The sequence below is a fragment of the Buteo buteo genome, chromosome 16 (genome assembly GCF_964188355.1).
Source record: "Buteo buteo chromosome 16, bButBut1.hap1.1, whole genome shotgun sequence".
NCBI classification, from domain to species: domain Eukaryota; kingdom Metazoa; phylum Chordata; class Aves; order Accipitriformes; family Accipitridae; genus Buteo; species Buteo buteo.
The window spans coordinates 19,965,041-19,978,860 of NC_134186.1; the positions used below are offsets into that span (position 1 = coordinate 19,965,041).

The following is a 13,820-nucleotide window of genomic DNA, read 5'->3' on the forward strand; positions in this document are numbered from 1 at the left end:
AAGCTGTGCTGAAAAACTCATGTACACTGACAGAATTTTACTTATATTAAGTACAACAATAAATCAATAAGATAAAAATGTTTCTATACCAAAAGCATTCCTGTTACAATGCCTGCGTTTAGAGAAATGAAAGCTCAAGTGGGAATGATCTAGCCAAACATAAGTCTTCTGTCGTCATTTTGCTACTGCTTTTTCTGGCCTTGCTGCTTTTAGTGCATAAATTCACTAGTCTTCCTGGCATTATGTACAGCTTTACACATTCCTTTGGAACTTGTGGGGTTTTTTTTGTAGTTGGTTTGCTTGTTTTATGTCCAATTTGAAATTAATTTTAAACTTATACAGCTTTACAGCCATATGAAAATATTAGCTAAACACAAGCTTAAAATATGTCATTCAATTACATCTAAGTTTAATGATGTCACAATCCTTTATGGCTGACATCATGTTGTAAAGTCATAGAGTACTAACTCTACTGCCTCTTGAAAAACCAAAATCAAAACAACAATACCTGATTACAATATTGGAGACCAATAGCGACACAATTTTGGTGCCAAGACCAGTATCTTGCTTATGATACTCTGACTGTATGCAAGCCAAATATTTCTTACTTCATTAAAGATACTATGTATGTTTTAAAAGGTCTATGTAAACTAAATCAATTAGCTTTACATCTTGCATTTTTGAATACTAGATTTGGGTTTAACAAGCCAATATTTATAATAATCCACTAGATGTGAAACTGGTTTTGAGAGTGACAAGAAAATAAAAGGCTTTCAGAACAGAATCAGAAATGGTGCATCGCTTCTCTCCACTCCATGGAAACTCAATAGCACTTGTTTCACCAATTTCAATAACACTAGTGGAAACTCAATAGTTTCCACTCAGTAACTGTAGTTTCATATTAACTAAAAAGGGACAAAACATTCAGGTATTCTTATGCAGCCTTTAGCTTTTCCTATACTTCTCTCCTCCCTGACCCTCCTCATCCTACAAATTGTTACACATGAAGTAAACACGTCTTCTAACCAGAAATACCACAGAAATTACAGCATACCACTCCCCCACCCTTCACTTGAGCTACTTAAAATATTCCTGTTAGCACAAGTAGAAGAGGGAAACGCTGGCATCGTGTGATCATGCAATAAACTGCTGGTAAAATTATAAATACCTCTGAGAAAAACAAACAAATTGAACAAAGTTATTTTTAAAACTATTCTGTGCTCTATTCTGCAAGCCCTATTTATTCCGTGCACAGAGAAATCCCAAAAGGTGTTTTCTCTAACCATAACTTTATTGCAGTGATAATCCTGTAACGGGTGGGTACAGACTCACTGAGTCTGCTGTGCTGGAAAAGTTTATCTGACAGTTTTTCTTTTACCTACGGCATGCCAAACCTTCTTGCAAAGCCTTTGGCAAGTCATGACTCGATGCAGAAAGAAAAGCTTCAAAGGAATTTGAATCCACCGTGAAAGCAGGGACAAGTAATTCACTGCATTAGTTGGATGAGTCATGAAATAGATCTCTAGCTAGATCCAGATTACATATGGGCAAGTAACACAGTCTAAAAATCTATATTAGCTCCCTAAAATGAAGACTAGAATGACCACTTATCTATGAAGAAAAAACCAGAAATACTACCTCTTCTTCTTATATTCTTCAGAAAGCTGCTTACTGAAATCCTCTTTTCTCAGAGATCACCTGTGACAGTTCTAATAAAAGGAAAATTCAAACATTCACATTTAAAATAAGGGGTTTTATTTAGGAGGTAGGAAATGGCAAAACCAAAAGTACAATAGGATTTCCACACCTCCACCAACATTACTGACACAAGGTCACCGAGATCATGAATTTTCAAGATGGAAGCAGAGAATTAGGCAATTATGTGGTATTTAAGAAGTGCTAATTATAACATGCACGTTGGGAGATACATCTAATCTCATACTTCAGAGCTCATGTCATTCTCAAATTCCTATCAGCAAGGCCAAGATCTACAGTGGGAGAACAGATGCAGCTACTACACAACACTGCAACGTTTGCATACTGCAGGATTCACACATTCTCTCTAGGCTGTTACTAATGGGAGGAAAGATGACCTTCTGTCTGATTCATCTGAGCAACTCCAGCAGCAAATCAAACCTGCCACCAACAGTCTGTATAGATTTGGCCATATCAATTCTCTATATCCCTCTCCTCTGCCCAGCTCCAGCAGATCTTATCCACGGAGACGAAGATCTCCGAGTCAAGGGTTCCGCTACACATTTGTACAGCACTGATCACAAGACAGCTGGGATTTCAGCTAGCTGCCACAGTGTTACTGTCATAGAAATAATAATTTTTTTTTTAAATCATATGATGTAAGTAGAGGATACAGTAAGAATCCATCATAGACTTGAGAAGACGCATTCTGGCATTTCAAAGACAGAGAATTTCAAGGAAGCAACCTGGACCTTCCATCTCCATATTATAAAAAAGAAATTAGAATATTCTCATTTGTTCATTTTCAAAGCCAAGTAGAGGAGGTGCTGGAGAAATGTAATGGTTACAGTCATGGTTGTGGCTCCTAAAGATCTCTGTCTTTGCCTCAGGAAACTTAGGATATCATGTTAAAAATAGCACCTTTGGTACAAAACACCAGTTGAGCAGGGAAAATTTATGAAGCAAATGGAAACAATGTTGTTTAACAGAGAACTCATCTGCACTGCACAACTGTACTCAGATTTAATAGTAACAGCAGCACGAAGACAGAGCATTAAGTTTCAGGTACCTGGGAATTTCAGTGTCTACTCAGTGTATCTGTCCACACTGTCCCACCAAACAGCCTGTCACTGAGGTGCTTCTCAAGTCCCTAAAATAAAAGAGCCCAGAAGTTTCTGGAGAGGCTACAGAGGTAGCCTCTTTGAAGGCCAAGAGCAACACAGAAAGATTCCTCCACAGGTGATGGAAGTGCCATTGGACTCTGATCATAATACAGCTTAGTGGACAAAACAAGGAAGACTAGAAGACATTTTTAAATACCAAAAAAAAAGGGAAATTAAAAGGAAAATAATGTACCAGAGAAATGAAAAAGAATCAATCTCAGAGGATGCATGACAAGATATGAAGTTAGTTTTCACTTTTTCATGAGAGAAATTTAATTTCATTAAAGAAGTAGTTTTGCTAGTTGTGGACCAGTAAATTACTTCACTTATTATCAGCAGTCACACAGTATCTGCTCTGGACTCAGGGACAATCCCAAGACACCACAGCATGCTGTACTAAGTGCAGTCTCCAGTCTCTGGGCCAAGCGTAAACAACATAATCTTACCAGTGCAATAAATGAGGACAGCCGTTAACCAGTTAAAGATGATTCACGTCCCATTATGTCCCTTGCCACACTCCATACATTAACAGCTGATGATCAAGTTCCTGGGCTGTTCTAATGGCAACCAAGGATTCCCCATCATCCTTGGGAAGGCAGCTAAGCCATCTCCACAACTGCCACTGCTGTCTCAAGATCCGAGCCCAATATTCACTTAAAATCACCATAGGTTTTCTTTATGTCTCATGTCTCTAACATTCAGATGGATAATATTAGCTTATCCCATCACACTGCAGCTTATGCATACTTTCATAGTATAATGTTGATGACAAGACCCTTCTCTTGAACACAAAACTAAATTAAACTGCTTCTGTGGCTTGTCACAGGCAAAGGAGCAGTGTTAGGTAGAGACAGGCAACAACTTCAATCTTTTGGCCCTAAAGACAATGGGGAAACCACATAGCCCATCCCAGGCTCAGTGATAAACAAGTGTTTGTAGTCTCTTTTTATAATATAATGGAAAGCCTTATACTTGCACACATGCACTTATAGGTCCAGATCCTGTACTACTGGATGCAGAGTACTAGACTCTTTCATAAGCACTCAGCTCATGCAAGAGAAAAAAATAAACTACATCAGCCACAGACAATACTCTGGGATGCAATTCTAGAGTTTTGTCCTGCTCCTTAAACAGAGAGAGTAAGTATCATTAGCATGTAGGAGCCACCTCTGCAAACACAGTCTTGAACTCAATGTACAATAACACTCTTGCATTTATTTCAGAAATAAAGGGAGTGCACCTTGTGTACAGATAACGCCATCTTTTTCTGACCCAGTAAACAAGAACAGGTGTATCACAGCATATGGCGGCTGCAGCACCATGCTCCTCTAAGCAAAGACTCTTTTGAGTTTTAGGCTCTGAGAAAAGTCACAGCTCTCACTGCTCTCTTTGTCTGCCCCTGTATGCACAACAGTTAATTGGCAGATCACAATCAACCCCAGGCCCCAGTATGCCCAAGTGGAAGAGTGTTTTTTACGTTGGGTTGCTAAGGCAGATATTGCCATGAGAGAGTGTGATGCTGGGACCAAGCTGATCTCATACATAATACACAATTCCCAGCAGCTATGTGTAGGTCTTGCTTTATGTTTCTTTTCATATGTATTTATCTAGATTTTGGTCATATAGATAAAATCACTCGTTAGTACTAAAATGGGCATAACAGTCTAGCAGAAAGTCAAAAGATCTAAGTTCTAATCTCTGCACAGCTGCAGGCTGCTTGTGTCAACCTGAGCAACATTTTCCAAAGTGACACCTAGCCAGCACAAATGAAGCAATGAGCTGAGTCCAGAACCTTAAGCAGAATAGCTATCTCCATCTCTGCACAGCCCATAAATCATCTGCTCAAAGATTGTAGTACACAATCCGCTCTTTCCACTGAAGCTGTGCCATTATGCAGAGATAATAAATGTCAACAAAAATGAACTTTTTCAGAGAGAAAAAGCAAAATTCTCTAGCTGAGCAGTAAGAGAAGTTGTGGAGGGCACAGAAGTCACAATTCCCAGTCTCTGCTTCCAATTCATTTTTTAACCTTTTGTTGAAGACTTTCATGTGAACTACAGAAATTGCCTAGATTGAAGGAAACAGAAACCAGGTCAATTCCCTTCCCAACTACAAAGCTACCTTCCACTCTCTCTTTGTGGCCAAATAAAACTTTTCTTGTTTCTGGCTCAAAAGACACAATCGCAAAAAAAAATTGCAACTGGAATGCTTTTCCCATTGCATAAACTCAAAGAATTAATAGAGCGATCTAGCTGACAATCGGGGACCATGGGGGAACCACAACCCATACCTCATTCTGAAAAAACAACTTTAATCATTAAAGGAATCATTCAATCTCCAGTAATAAAATACAGTTACCTTAACAAGGCCAGCCTACCACTCCTCAGTTTTGGCCACTGCATCCTAACTATAGCAAAATAAATCCTCGGTGGAAGAACCACCAGGAAAGAACACAATTAGAAGAGAACTAAAGATACTAAATGCACAAAAAAAGTTAACTTTAATATGGTAATAATAAATTACCAAGTTGTAATCAACATAACCAACATCATTAATTCTTCAGTAGATGGTCCTTGAAATACCTGCACCTCCAGCAGTGCTTGAAAATTTATAGCAATTTAGGTCTTCTAGCTGAAATCACTATATTAAAGTTTTCTTTAGTGCACCCACTCCTAAGCATGGAAGAACATGAAAGTTAAATTCAAATTAATCTGCACTGACATGCAGCAATCTAGAATGACTTGAGAAGTCACAGCCTAAAGAGAAAAAATAATGGGATTAATCCTGCATGTCTTACATATCCAAGTAGTTCCTTCTCTTGCAATTAGTTACATTGGGACAGCAGGTCTCTCTGCTTGTACAGAGACTGTGAATATAGGGCCCTCTGTAGTGCAGCAAGGGATGTGTTCCCAGGGCTACTGCCTACTGCTGATTTGTTTCTCAGTAAAATAAATACACTGCAGTGCGTGACAAACATGCCTAATTGCTTTTGAGCTTGACAAAAATAAGCTGGGGGGATTTAACAATTAATTATTCCCAAAAGGAAAGTACAAGAGTAAGAGACATGGTGGAATGGCCATGAGAATCCTAGTGAGCCTGACTTTATGGAACCCAGCTAGCTAGCAGGGCTGCAAAGGATAGCTATCACAAACCAGAGGTTTATATACTACATTCTTCCTCATGTCTGAGATAAATAAATAAAGGGTAGAAAATAAAGGGTCAATATCAAACACGAATTTACTTACCCAAGCCTTTAGATGGCTAAAATTAGGAATCTTGGTTGACCTAGTTCCCAAGCTCAAAATATGCCATTTCTGAAAGCAAATCATTCTACCCTAACATCTGTCCAAGACAGGGAATGAATCACATGCTGGAGATTTCTCCCTCCCACAACTGACCACAGAGAGTGATTACATACCCAACTACAGGACAGCTAACGTTAGCTGAAGTAAATCCACAGAGCAAATCATTCTAAGCAGCGGGTCGAGAGAGAACACATACATCTCCTCTCTTACAAATTTTCCCAAATAAGTCCACACAGCACCTGACATTCCATTTATGACAACAGATGCAGCAGCTTGCAAAGATGAGGGACCAAAGTCCTAGTACAACACAGATGTCTTAGTAATCATCCATTGATCTTACACTAAGAATTCAAACTGGTTCAGAAATTACGAAGACTGAAAAATATTAAAAAGACATTGCATAAGATGACAAACAGGATGGCATGCATGAGGTGTTTTAAGTGATATCGAATCAACCATAGCATAGCTTTTCAAGAAAAAGGTTCAACTCATCACCTATGACAGCCTAAAGCTAGGCTGCAGAAAACAATAAATTGCTGCCTTCTTGCTAGTGTTTTTCCCATTGTCATTGTTACAAACTAAGTATATGATTAAGAGCAGCCTGCCTGCTCACATGACCTTCCAACTGCACATGCAACTTTGGGCAATTTTTTAGTGACAGAGCCAATACACGATGCATTAGTAAGATGAATGAGGCATTGTTACCTGTCTGAAGCACACTTGTATTGATTTGATAAATAAGAATGTTTGGGGTTTTTTGAACCAGTATGTTCCTTGTGAACTCAACAGAACATACCATTTTCAAATAAAATTGAGGAAAAACTAATCTCAAATCCTAGGCTGGAACCACAGATACTTCATTTAATACAAAATTCATTAACTTTAGCCATTTAAAGTATACTTTCTGGCAATAAAGCTCAATAGTACTAGATAATACATGTGCCACACACCTTAGTTAGACATAAAAAAGGACTGCATTTTGCATAAAACTATCCATTTGGTCTTTTCCTCGCTTTCTTTCACACACATAAAAACACACACAGACACACAATTAATCTCAAAAAATACACCATTGTGCTTGCAAACACAAAAGGAAGTAGAAACTAGAAGTTTCTCTCAGTGGGTTGCCTGCTAGCATAAAACATATACCTCCTACTGAAGTCTGGGGACAGGGGGGGAGAATCTCTTTAGTACTAGCTGGGTAGCATTCACATGTAATTAACACCATTATCACAACACACTACCATAGAAAAGCATGCAGATGATCATCATTGTAAAAAGGTGAAGTGATTTGACCAAAACCATCTTGTAAACTGTGGCAGGCCGCAAGCCAAGAATTCACGATTCCCAGGCTTAAGCTCAAGTTCCAGCATCATGCTTCCACTCCACAAAATACTTCTTTCTGTGGTCCATATTGCCCAACTACACTGCAACGCTGCCAGTCCTGCCCTAAACTGCCTATCACAAAAGTCACTATACAGACACGACTCTTGTGCAGCACACCCATAGGCTACATGACATAAATTAACACATAATGAGGAAAGAAGGAAGCAGAGAAGTACCATACAGGCAGAGCAGACACACATGCTCTTATTCCATTTCCAGCACCCAGAAAATTTGTGCAGAGAAATTATTATCCTTCAACATTTCCAGAAGTGTGAATACACAGCAGTGTAAGACGTACAATATGGCAGGTACATACTTGTGCATTCTAACTTTTCAATTCTTGGCCAATACCAGTACAAATATTTCCCTTTCAAACACGAGGCATGCATACTTTCATTCTCTCTCAGCTTCTCTGATCTGGAAATCTCTTTGTGGTGGTGCATTTCTTTCCCCCTCTCCGGGCTGATTTATGAACTCGGGAAGGCTCACTAGGCCTTAGCATAAGGGTAATGAGTCAGACAGTTAAGCGACCCTTGACTGTGCCAGGAACTCTTACACAGCTAACACAGGGAGATACGCTGTGCGTCTCAAGGACTCCCGCTGCCTGGCAAAGGTGGGGGATGGGAGTAGACACGGCCAGTTATCAACCTGCAGCCAGTTCTTTCTCCTAACAACCTTGAGACATTACAATCCTCCCCTGACAATCTTGGAGCATCCTGTATCTATGTTTTGAGTTATTCTCAGTCTCGGACTTTTCCAGAGCAGCTGGGATTCTAGAATTTTGTTAATGATGAAAGTCAATTATCTCCCAAACCTATAAACAGTGGTCCTAAGTGAGGCCCTTTGAGCTCTCCTGGACTGCAGCTGGCTGCAACCAGCATCTCCGAGTGGGATGCCTCTCACAGCTCACAAACTTTCCTGTTTGCAAAAATCAGAGGTCCGTCGCCAAAAGCTGACACAACCTGGGCTGATTCCCTTCACTCCTTGAGGCTCGACTCTTTGCCCGTTGAGACAAATGCCGAAGCATTCGACATGAATATTTTCCCCGATCTCAAGGGGAATTTTTAGCAAGTATACTTCTTTTCTCTCTCTCTTTTACTCTGTTTTGTTCTCTTATATGTAATTCTCTCAGTGTCTTTATGCATACATGTGTACTAACTTGAATAGTCTACAGTAAGTTACAGCAAGTATAAGATATTAAGCAAGTTATAGCAAGTACATTATAAGATATAAGTTATTAAGTATGTTATAGCAAGTATATTGTAAGATATAAGTTAATACTTTCAAATTTATACTTAAATTACTGTTGTGATTTTTATTCAACTGTGAATGAATTTCAGGCTGCTATTATACTCATAATCCCTTTAGATATAAAACATTGCCCAAGTCTGGGACTAGGAGTCGATCCAGCCGCACCTAGACTCCAACATGAGTTTAGAAAGCAAGGGGGTCTTCTCTGAACCACGTGATTCAACGGGAGGGTCTCCCTTACCCTTTCCCACATTTCCTTTTACCCCATTATGTTTTCAGTCCCTATACACATAAGTTTGGTTTGATTCTGACTTAATTTTCCTGTGCGCATTTCATCCATGTACTAAGTAATAGAGTGAACCTTGCCAACAAATTCTGTGAAGTCACACTTCCATACAAATCTCTATTAAATAATTTTTCTATTACTAATACAATTGGGAGGGGATTCTTTAAGTGATCCGAACCTCTCTCTCATTTGTAAATTCCCCCCGCAACACTCTTTTCAGTCTGATAGTTTTTTTGCCATGAAAATGTCTTTTTAAAAATACTTACTTTAAAAAGTGTTTTATATGAAGGCACCTCATATTCCTTCTCATTTCCAGGACACTTGGTAAAATATTACAAGACTGCAATTTATACGCCAAAGGAATTCCCAGATGGCATCTAATTAAACAATTCAATCAGAAAACAAATTAAAATGAAATACTAGCGTAACCCCATGTGTAAAATGTGGCAGTTAAAGCTCTCTGGTATTTGCAGGATATCCTATGGAATGCAATTCTATTACCCGTGCTAATTTCATGCCTGTTCAGCACTGCAGAACATCTGAGCTATTGACACCTCTCCCCAACATAAAAAAGAAGTGGTCCAAGGAAAAGTTTAATAGGAAACTACAGATAACCCTTATAATCTTGTCCAGAACCATTACAGCAGCTGGTTTACCCAATTTATGGCAATGAATCTCAAACTTATAATTTCTTAAAGCTGACCTTCAAGCTCATCCCAAACCCAGTCAAGCTTGGGATATGCCTTCCAATGACTTCAGTGAGTTTTGCACCATGACCCAGAATTCCCAGCTTCTCACAGTGTTAAGCAAAATCTGATTAAAGTAACACCTTATTGTGCAATCTCTGCCACTGGAATCCCTTGTGAACCCCAGTTATTGTGATCTGGCAAGTAAAAGTACAGAAAATCCACTTAATGGTCTGTGATATTTATTTTATTTATTTCTTTATCTATCTCAAAGAGTAAGTGGCTTCAATAAGGTATGAGAACTTTGTAAATTTTATTTTTTCTCCTAAATATATTATAGTACTTATTATCAAACTGTTCACGTAATTATTTTCAGAAGGCTCTCTTCAACTTTCATACAAATGTTATTTAAGGAAAATATCTTCTGGTTTGGTTTATGCATAGTGACAAAAAGTCACAAAAAAAGTTTATGCTCTAATCCATGCTATACTCTTCCCTGATTTAAGTATACCTTTCTCCACTACTCTGAGAAAAACTACTGACTGAAGGAACATGCCGATATGGACATTGTTATTCTCCTTGAACAGAAATAGGAGTATTTAAGCTTCACACCAACAAACCTGAAGGAGTTATGCTCCAGCATCATATGGAAAGTGAATTAATTTCATGTATCTAACTCTTAACAGCGCCTTTTGAAAAATCTCTGCCTTCATACATGCTTCCACAGTGCACTCCACTGGCACACAGACAAGAATATATCTCCTTTTAAAAATCCATTTCGGGAATCAAGAAAAACTTAAGGACTGCATGAGAGAACTTAAAACTTGCAAGAGCTGCTATAACTCATCCTCCAGAAAAAAAAGTAGTATTTTACTAATTTACCCAAGATGACAACACTATCCGAGAAATGAAAGGATATACAAACTGAATAGCGATGTGTTGTATTTTTTAAAATATTAATACAAGTCACACCAAAGTAGCTGGGCTTTAATAGTGCTGCAAATTTATGAGTATTGACAAGCAGGGGAAACCCAATTCATATGGGATTAGCCATCCTGCCTGCTCCACCTTTCTTTGTATTCCCAGAAGACCAGCTGGCCAAAGCTGCCTGGAAGCGAGTGAGATTATTTTTTTTTGCACTGGTGATAGCTATCCTTTACCAGATGGTTTGCTCTCCCTTTTCATGTTTAGGAGAGACTAGAACTGGGATTTGAACATTCAGCGGAGGTTATGCAGAAGCCGAGAAACACGGTCCCTCTAGATTTTTTTGAGAGCTCTCACCTACCCCCACCTTCAACCTCCTCACTATCCAACCCACTTAGCAGACTGAGAGAATGACTGTATGATGCCATGCAGATGATGAAAATATAAAGGAAGACACTACAGATCACCCAGCAAAGCAAACTCGTATAAAATCCCAAACTCCCAGGAAATAATCATATTCTCCCCCACTGCTCACCCACTTCAACCCTTCTCCCAGAGCTCCCATTAAAAGGAGATCAAATTAAAAAGGCATTACACATATGAGAGAGTGCCCCAGTTATAATCCCAAGTGGCTCCCAGCACTACAGCAGCGCTAAGGGAAAAACCTTGAGCACACCCGAACACGCACAGACTCTCAGCCCGGATTAGCAGTCAGGTTTACAGGGGGAGGAGAACAAAAACTCCCCTCGCAACAACCCCTTTAGGAAAAGAAAAATAACAAATGCAAAGCAACGACGATAACAGCAAGAGGGGAAGAGGCTCCCCTGCCCTTCGCGGCGAGCCCTCCCCGCGGACCCCTTTCTTCAGCAAGACACAGACGGCCACGGGGCTGAGGTCAGGTTTATTACAGCACCAGGCCGAGCCCAGCCCGGCGGGGCTGCCGCCGCCGCCCAGCGCCCGGGCGCTCGCCCCGGCGGCCGGCACCCAGCCCCCGCCACCGCTCCGCCGCCCCGGCGCCCACGGCCCGCTCTCCGCGGGGGAGCGGGGGGCGGCCTCCCGCAGGCGGCGGCGGCGGCCGCCCCGGGAGGAAGGAGGGAGGGAGGGAGGGGAGCGGGGCAGGTCCCCCCCACGCCGCCCGCCTCCGCCGCTCATCTCGCCAGGCGCCGGGAGGGGAGCGCCGGGGACTCCCACACGCACCGCAGCCCCGGGCTCTTCCGGGCGGAGGCACGGCTCTCCCCGATCGCGACAGAAATGTCACACGCACACACAGCATACGCGGCGGGAGGGGATGGAGACCGCACACGGCAAGCGGCGGGGTGGGGTGGGGTGGGAAAGCAAGCGGGGGTAAGGTGGTACCTTGGATGTGCTGCTTGATGACATTTTCCAAATGGTCCAGCCTTTCTATAATCCTTAAAGTGTCCCCTTTGTCTTCCTCTAACTTTTTTTCCGAGATCGGCTCCTGCACTTTCACATAAACACTGGCAATGTAGTTGGTGACCCAGCCCACGTACAGCAGGCAGACGATGTTAGTCATTCCACTCAAAATCACGCAAGTGGACACTAAAGTTTTGGTTTTCCTGGTGCACACCATCCTGAGATCCCTCCATATAGCTCCAAAAATCCTGCGATCCAGAAAACAGAAATAAACTGCGATGAAAACAAATCCTTTCCCCCCTCTCCCCGAAACGGAGACCACTCCGAAGTCAGTAAATTTCCATGCAAAAAGTTCTCTAATCCACAGAATAAAAATATTTGTCGCCTACCTAGAAGGAGAGGTGGGGGCGGGGAGGGCTGATAATTAAAATCCTGGATTTTAGTACATTAAAATAGCTGAAACTTTGCGATAGCAGTGCCGACAGCAGACCAGCGAGGCGTGCCAGCCGCCTGGCCGCCCGCCGCTTTTAGGCACCGGCTCCTGCCACGGGCATCAAGGACGCGAGCAGCCAAGTGCCCAAGTGTTGCAAACTTTGTTCCCTCCGACGCCGCTTCCCATTGCAACCGGCCACGGCTCCAGAATCAGACCTTGGGAGCAGCTTGCCGGAGAGTGGGGCTTGCTCGGCCGCGGAGTGACAGCCCCCTCCTCCAATAAAGAGCCTGCTCTGGCACGGAGGTTGCTGCCATCACCGTATGGCCGACGGGGACCCGCGCGGGGCGGGGTTACCGCGGGGCCCACCTGCTCCTCTCGCACACACACGCACACACACGGGCGTTGGGGCCCCTCCGCCTGCTGCCAGCCGGGGCGGGAGGGCGGGGACGGCGGCCTCCCTGCTATTTCTGTAGCTGGCTGCAAAGAATTTCCAGCCTGGATAGGAAGAAGCAGCAGCAGCCAGTTCCCGTTTGCTGCTAGGTGAACGCTCTGCTGCTTGGCTGGAGAGAGCAGCCGGTATCATTAAGATACATGCTCACACAGAAAGTCATCCATTTGCCTGGAGGGGGTGAAACCGGAGACATGCCTTCGGCTCACCGGAGCTATCGGTTCCGCAGGCCCGGATACCCAGCGACCACCCACTATTACAAGACGTTTGTCTTTTATAGCCCGTTTGTGTGCTCCCGCCCCGGGGCGGTTATGTCAACAATAGCTAATTGTTGCTTGCATCCACACCAGCAAGCCCCAGTACCCATCCAGTTCCACACGAATACACTGTATCGGAGTGTAGCCATCCAGAATTAGCCTCAGTATCGGGGACAGTAACTCACAATTTAGTTCAGCACATCCATGCTGCTTCCCTCTCTTCACCTCACATTTTACATACACTTTTGGAAACGCACTAAAAAGGCAAATTCCTCTCAATATGAAATCACGCTGATTTGAGAGAAGGCACACAACAGATGAATCTCTTCCATTCCTGTTAGATACGGACCTTCATACTAAATAAGACTGATTTCCTTTGATAGTCTCAAGACAGAAATGTAACATTAGCATGACCAGTATTAGGAACAATGAGGCACCTGTTAATTAACACACTAACATTATTTTAAGTACGTGCTATCCAGTGAAAGCAAGTAACATGCTGTGGATCATACTGTAGTACGTAATCACCCTCCACAACTGATCATTACGCTTGGGTTATCCTGTCTGTGTGCAGAAAGCACAGCAGACATGAGGACCTGCTACTCTGAAGCA

General features: G+C 42.1%; 1 protein-coding gene across 6 annotated transcripts in view; it reads right to left on the reverse strand.

The window, feature by feature from the left end:
* GALNT18 (polypeptide N-acetylgalactosaminyltransferase 18) overlaps positions 1-12,753 on the reverse strand; it is a 252,867-nt gene extending 240,114 nt beyond the window's left edge. For 3 of the 6 annotated variants that reach the window (XM_075048094.1, XM_075048090.1, XM_075048092.1), the window contains exons 1-2: positions 12,460-12,752; positions 12,053-12,318 (exon numbers count right to left, since the gene is read on the reverse strand). In XM_075048094.1, coding sequence (XP_074904195.1) covers positions 12,053-12,287 — 235 coding nt within the window. In that variant the 5' untranslated portion in view covers positions 12,288-12,318; positions 12,460-12,752. Of the gene's footprint in view, positions 1-12,052; positions 12,319-12,459 lie in introns of all 6 variants that reach the window. The other 3 variants (XM_075048089.1, XM_075048093.1, XM_075048095.1) reach the window with 3 other exon arrangements.
* Positions 12,754-13,820: the final 1,067 nt, after the last annotated feature.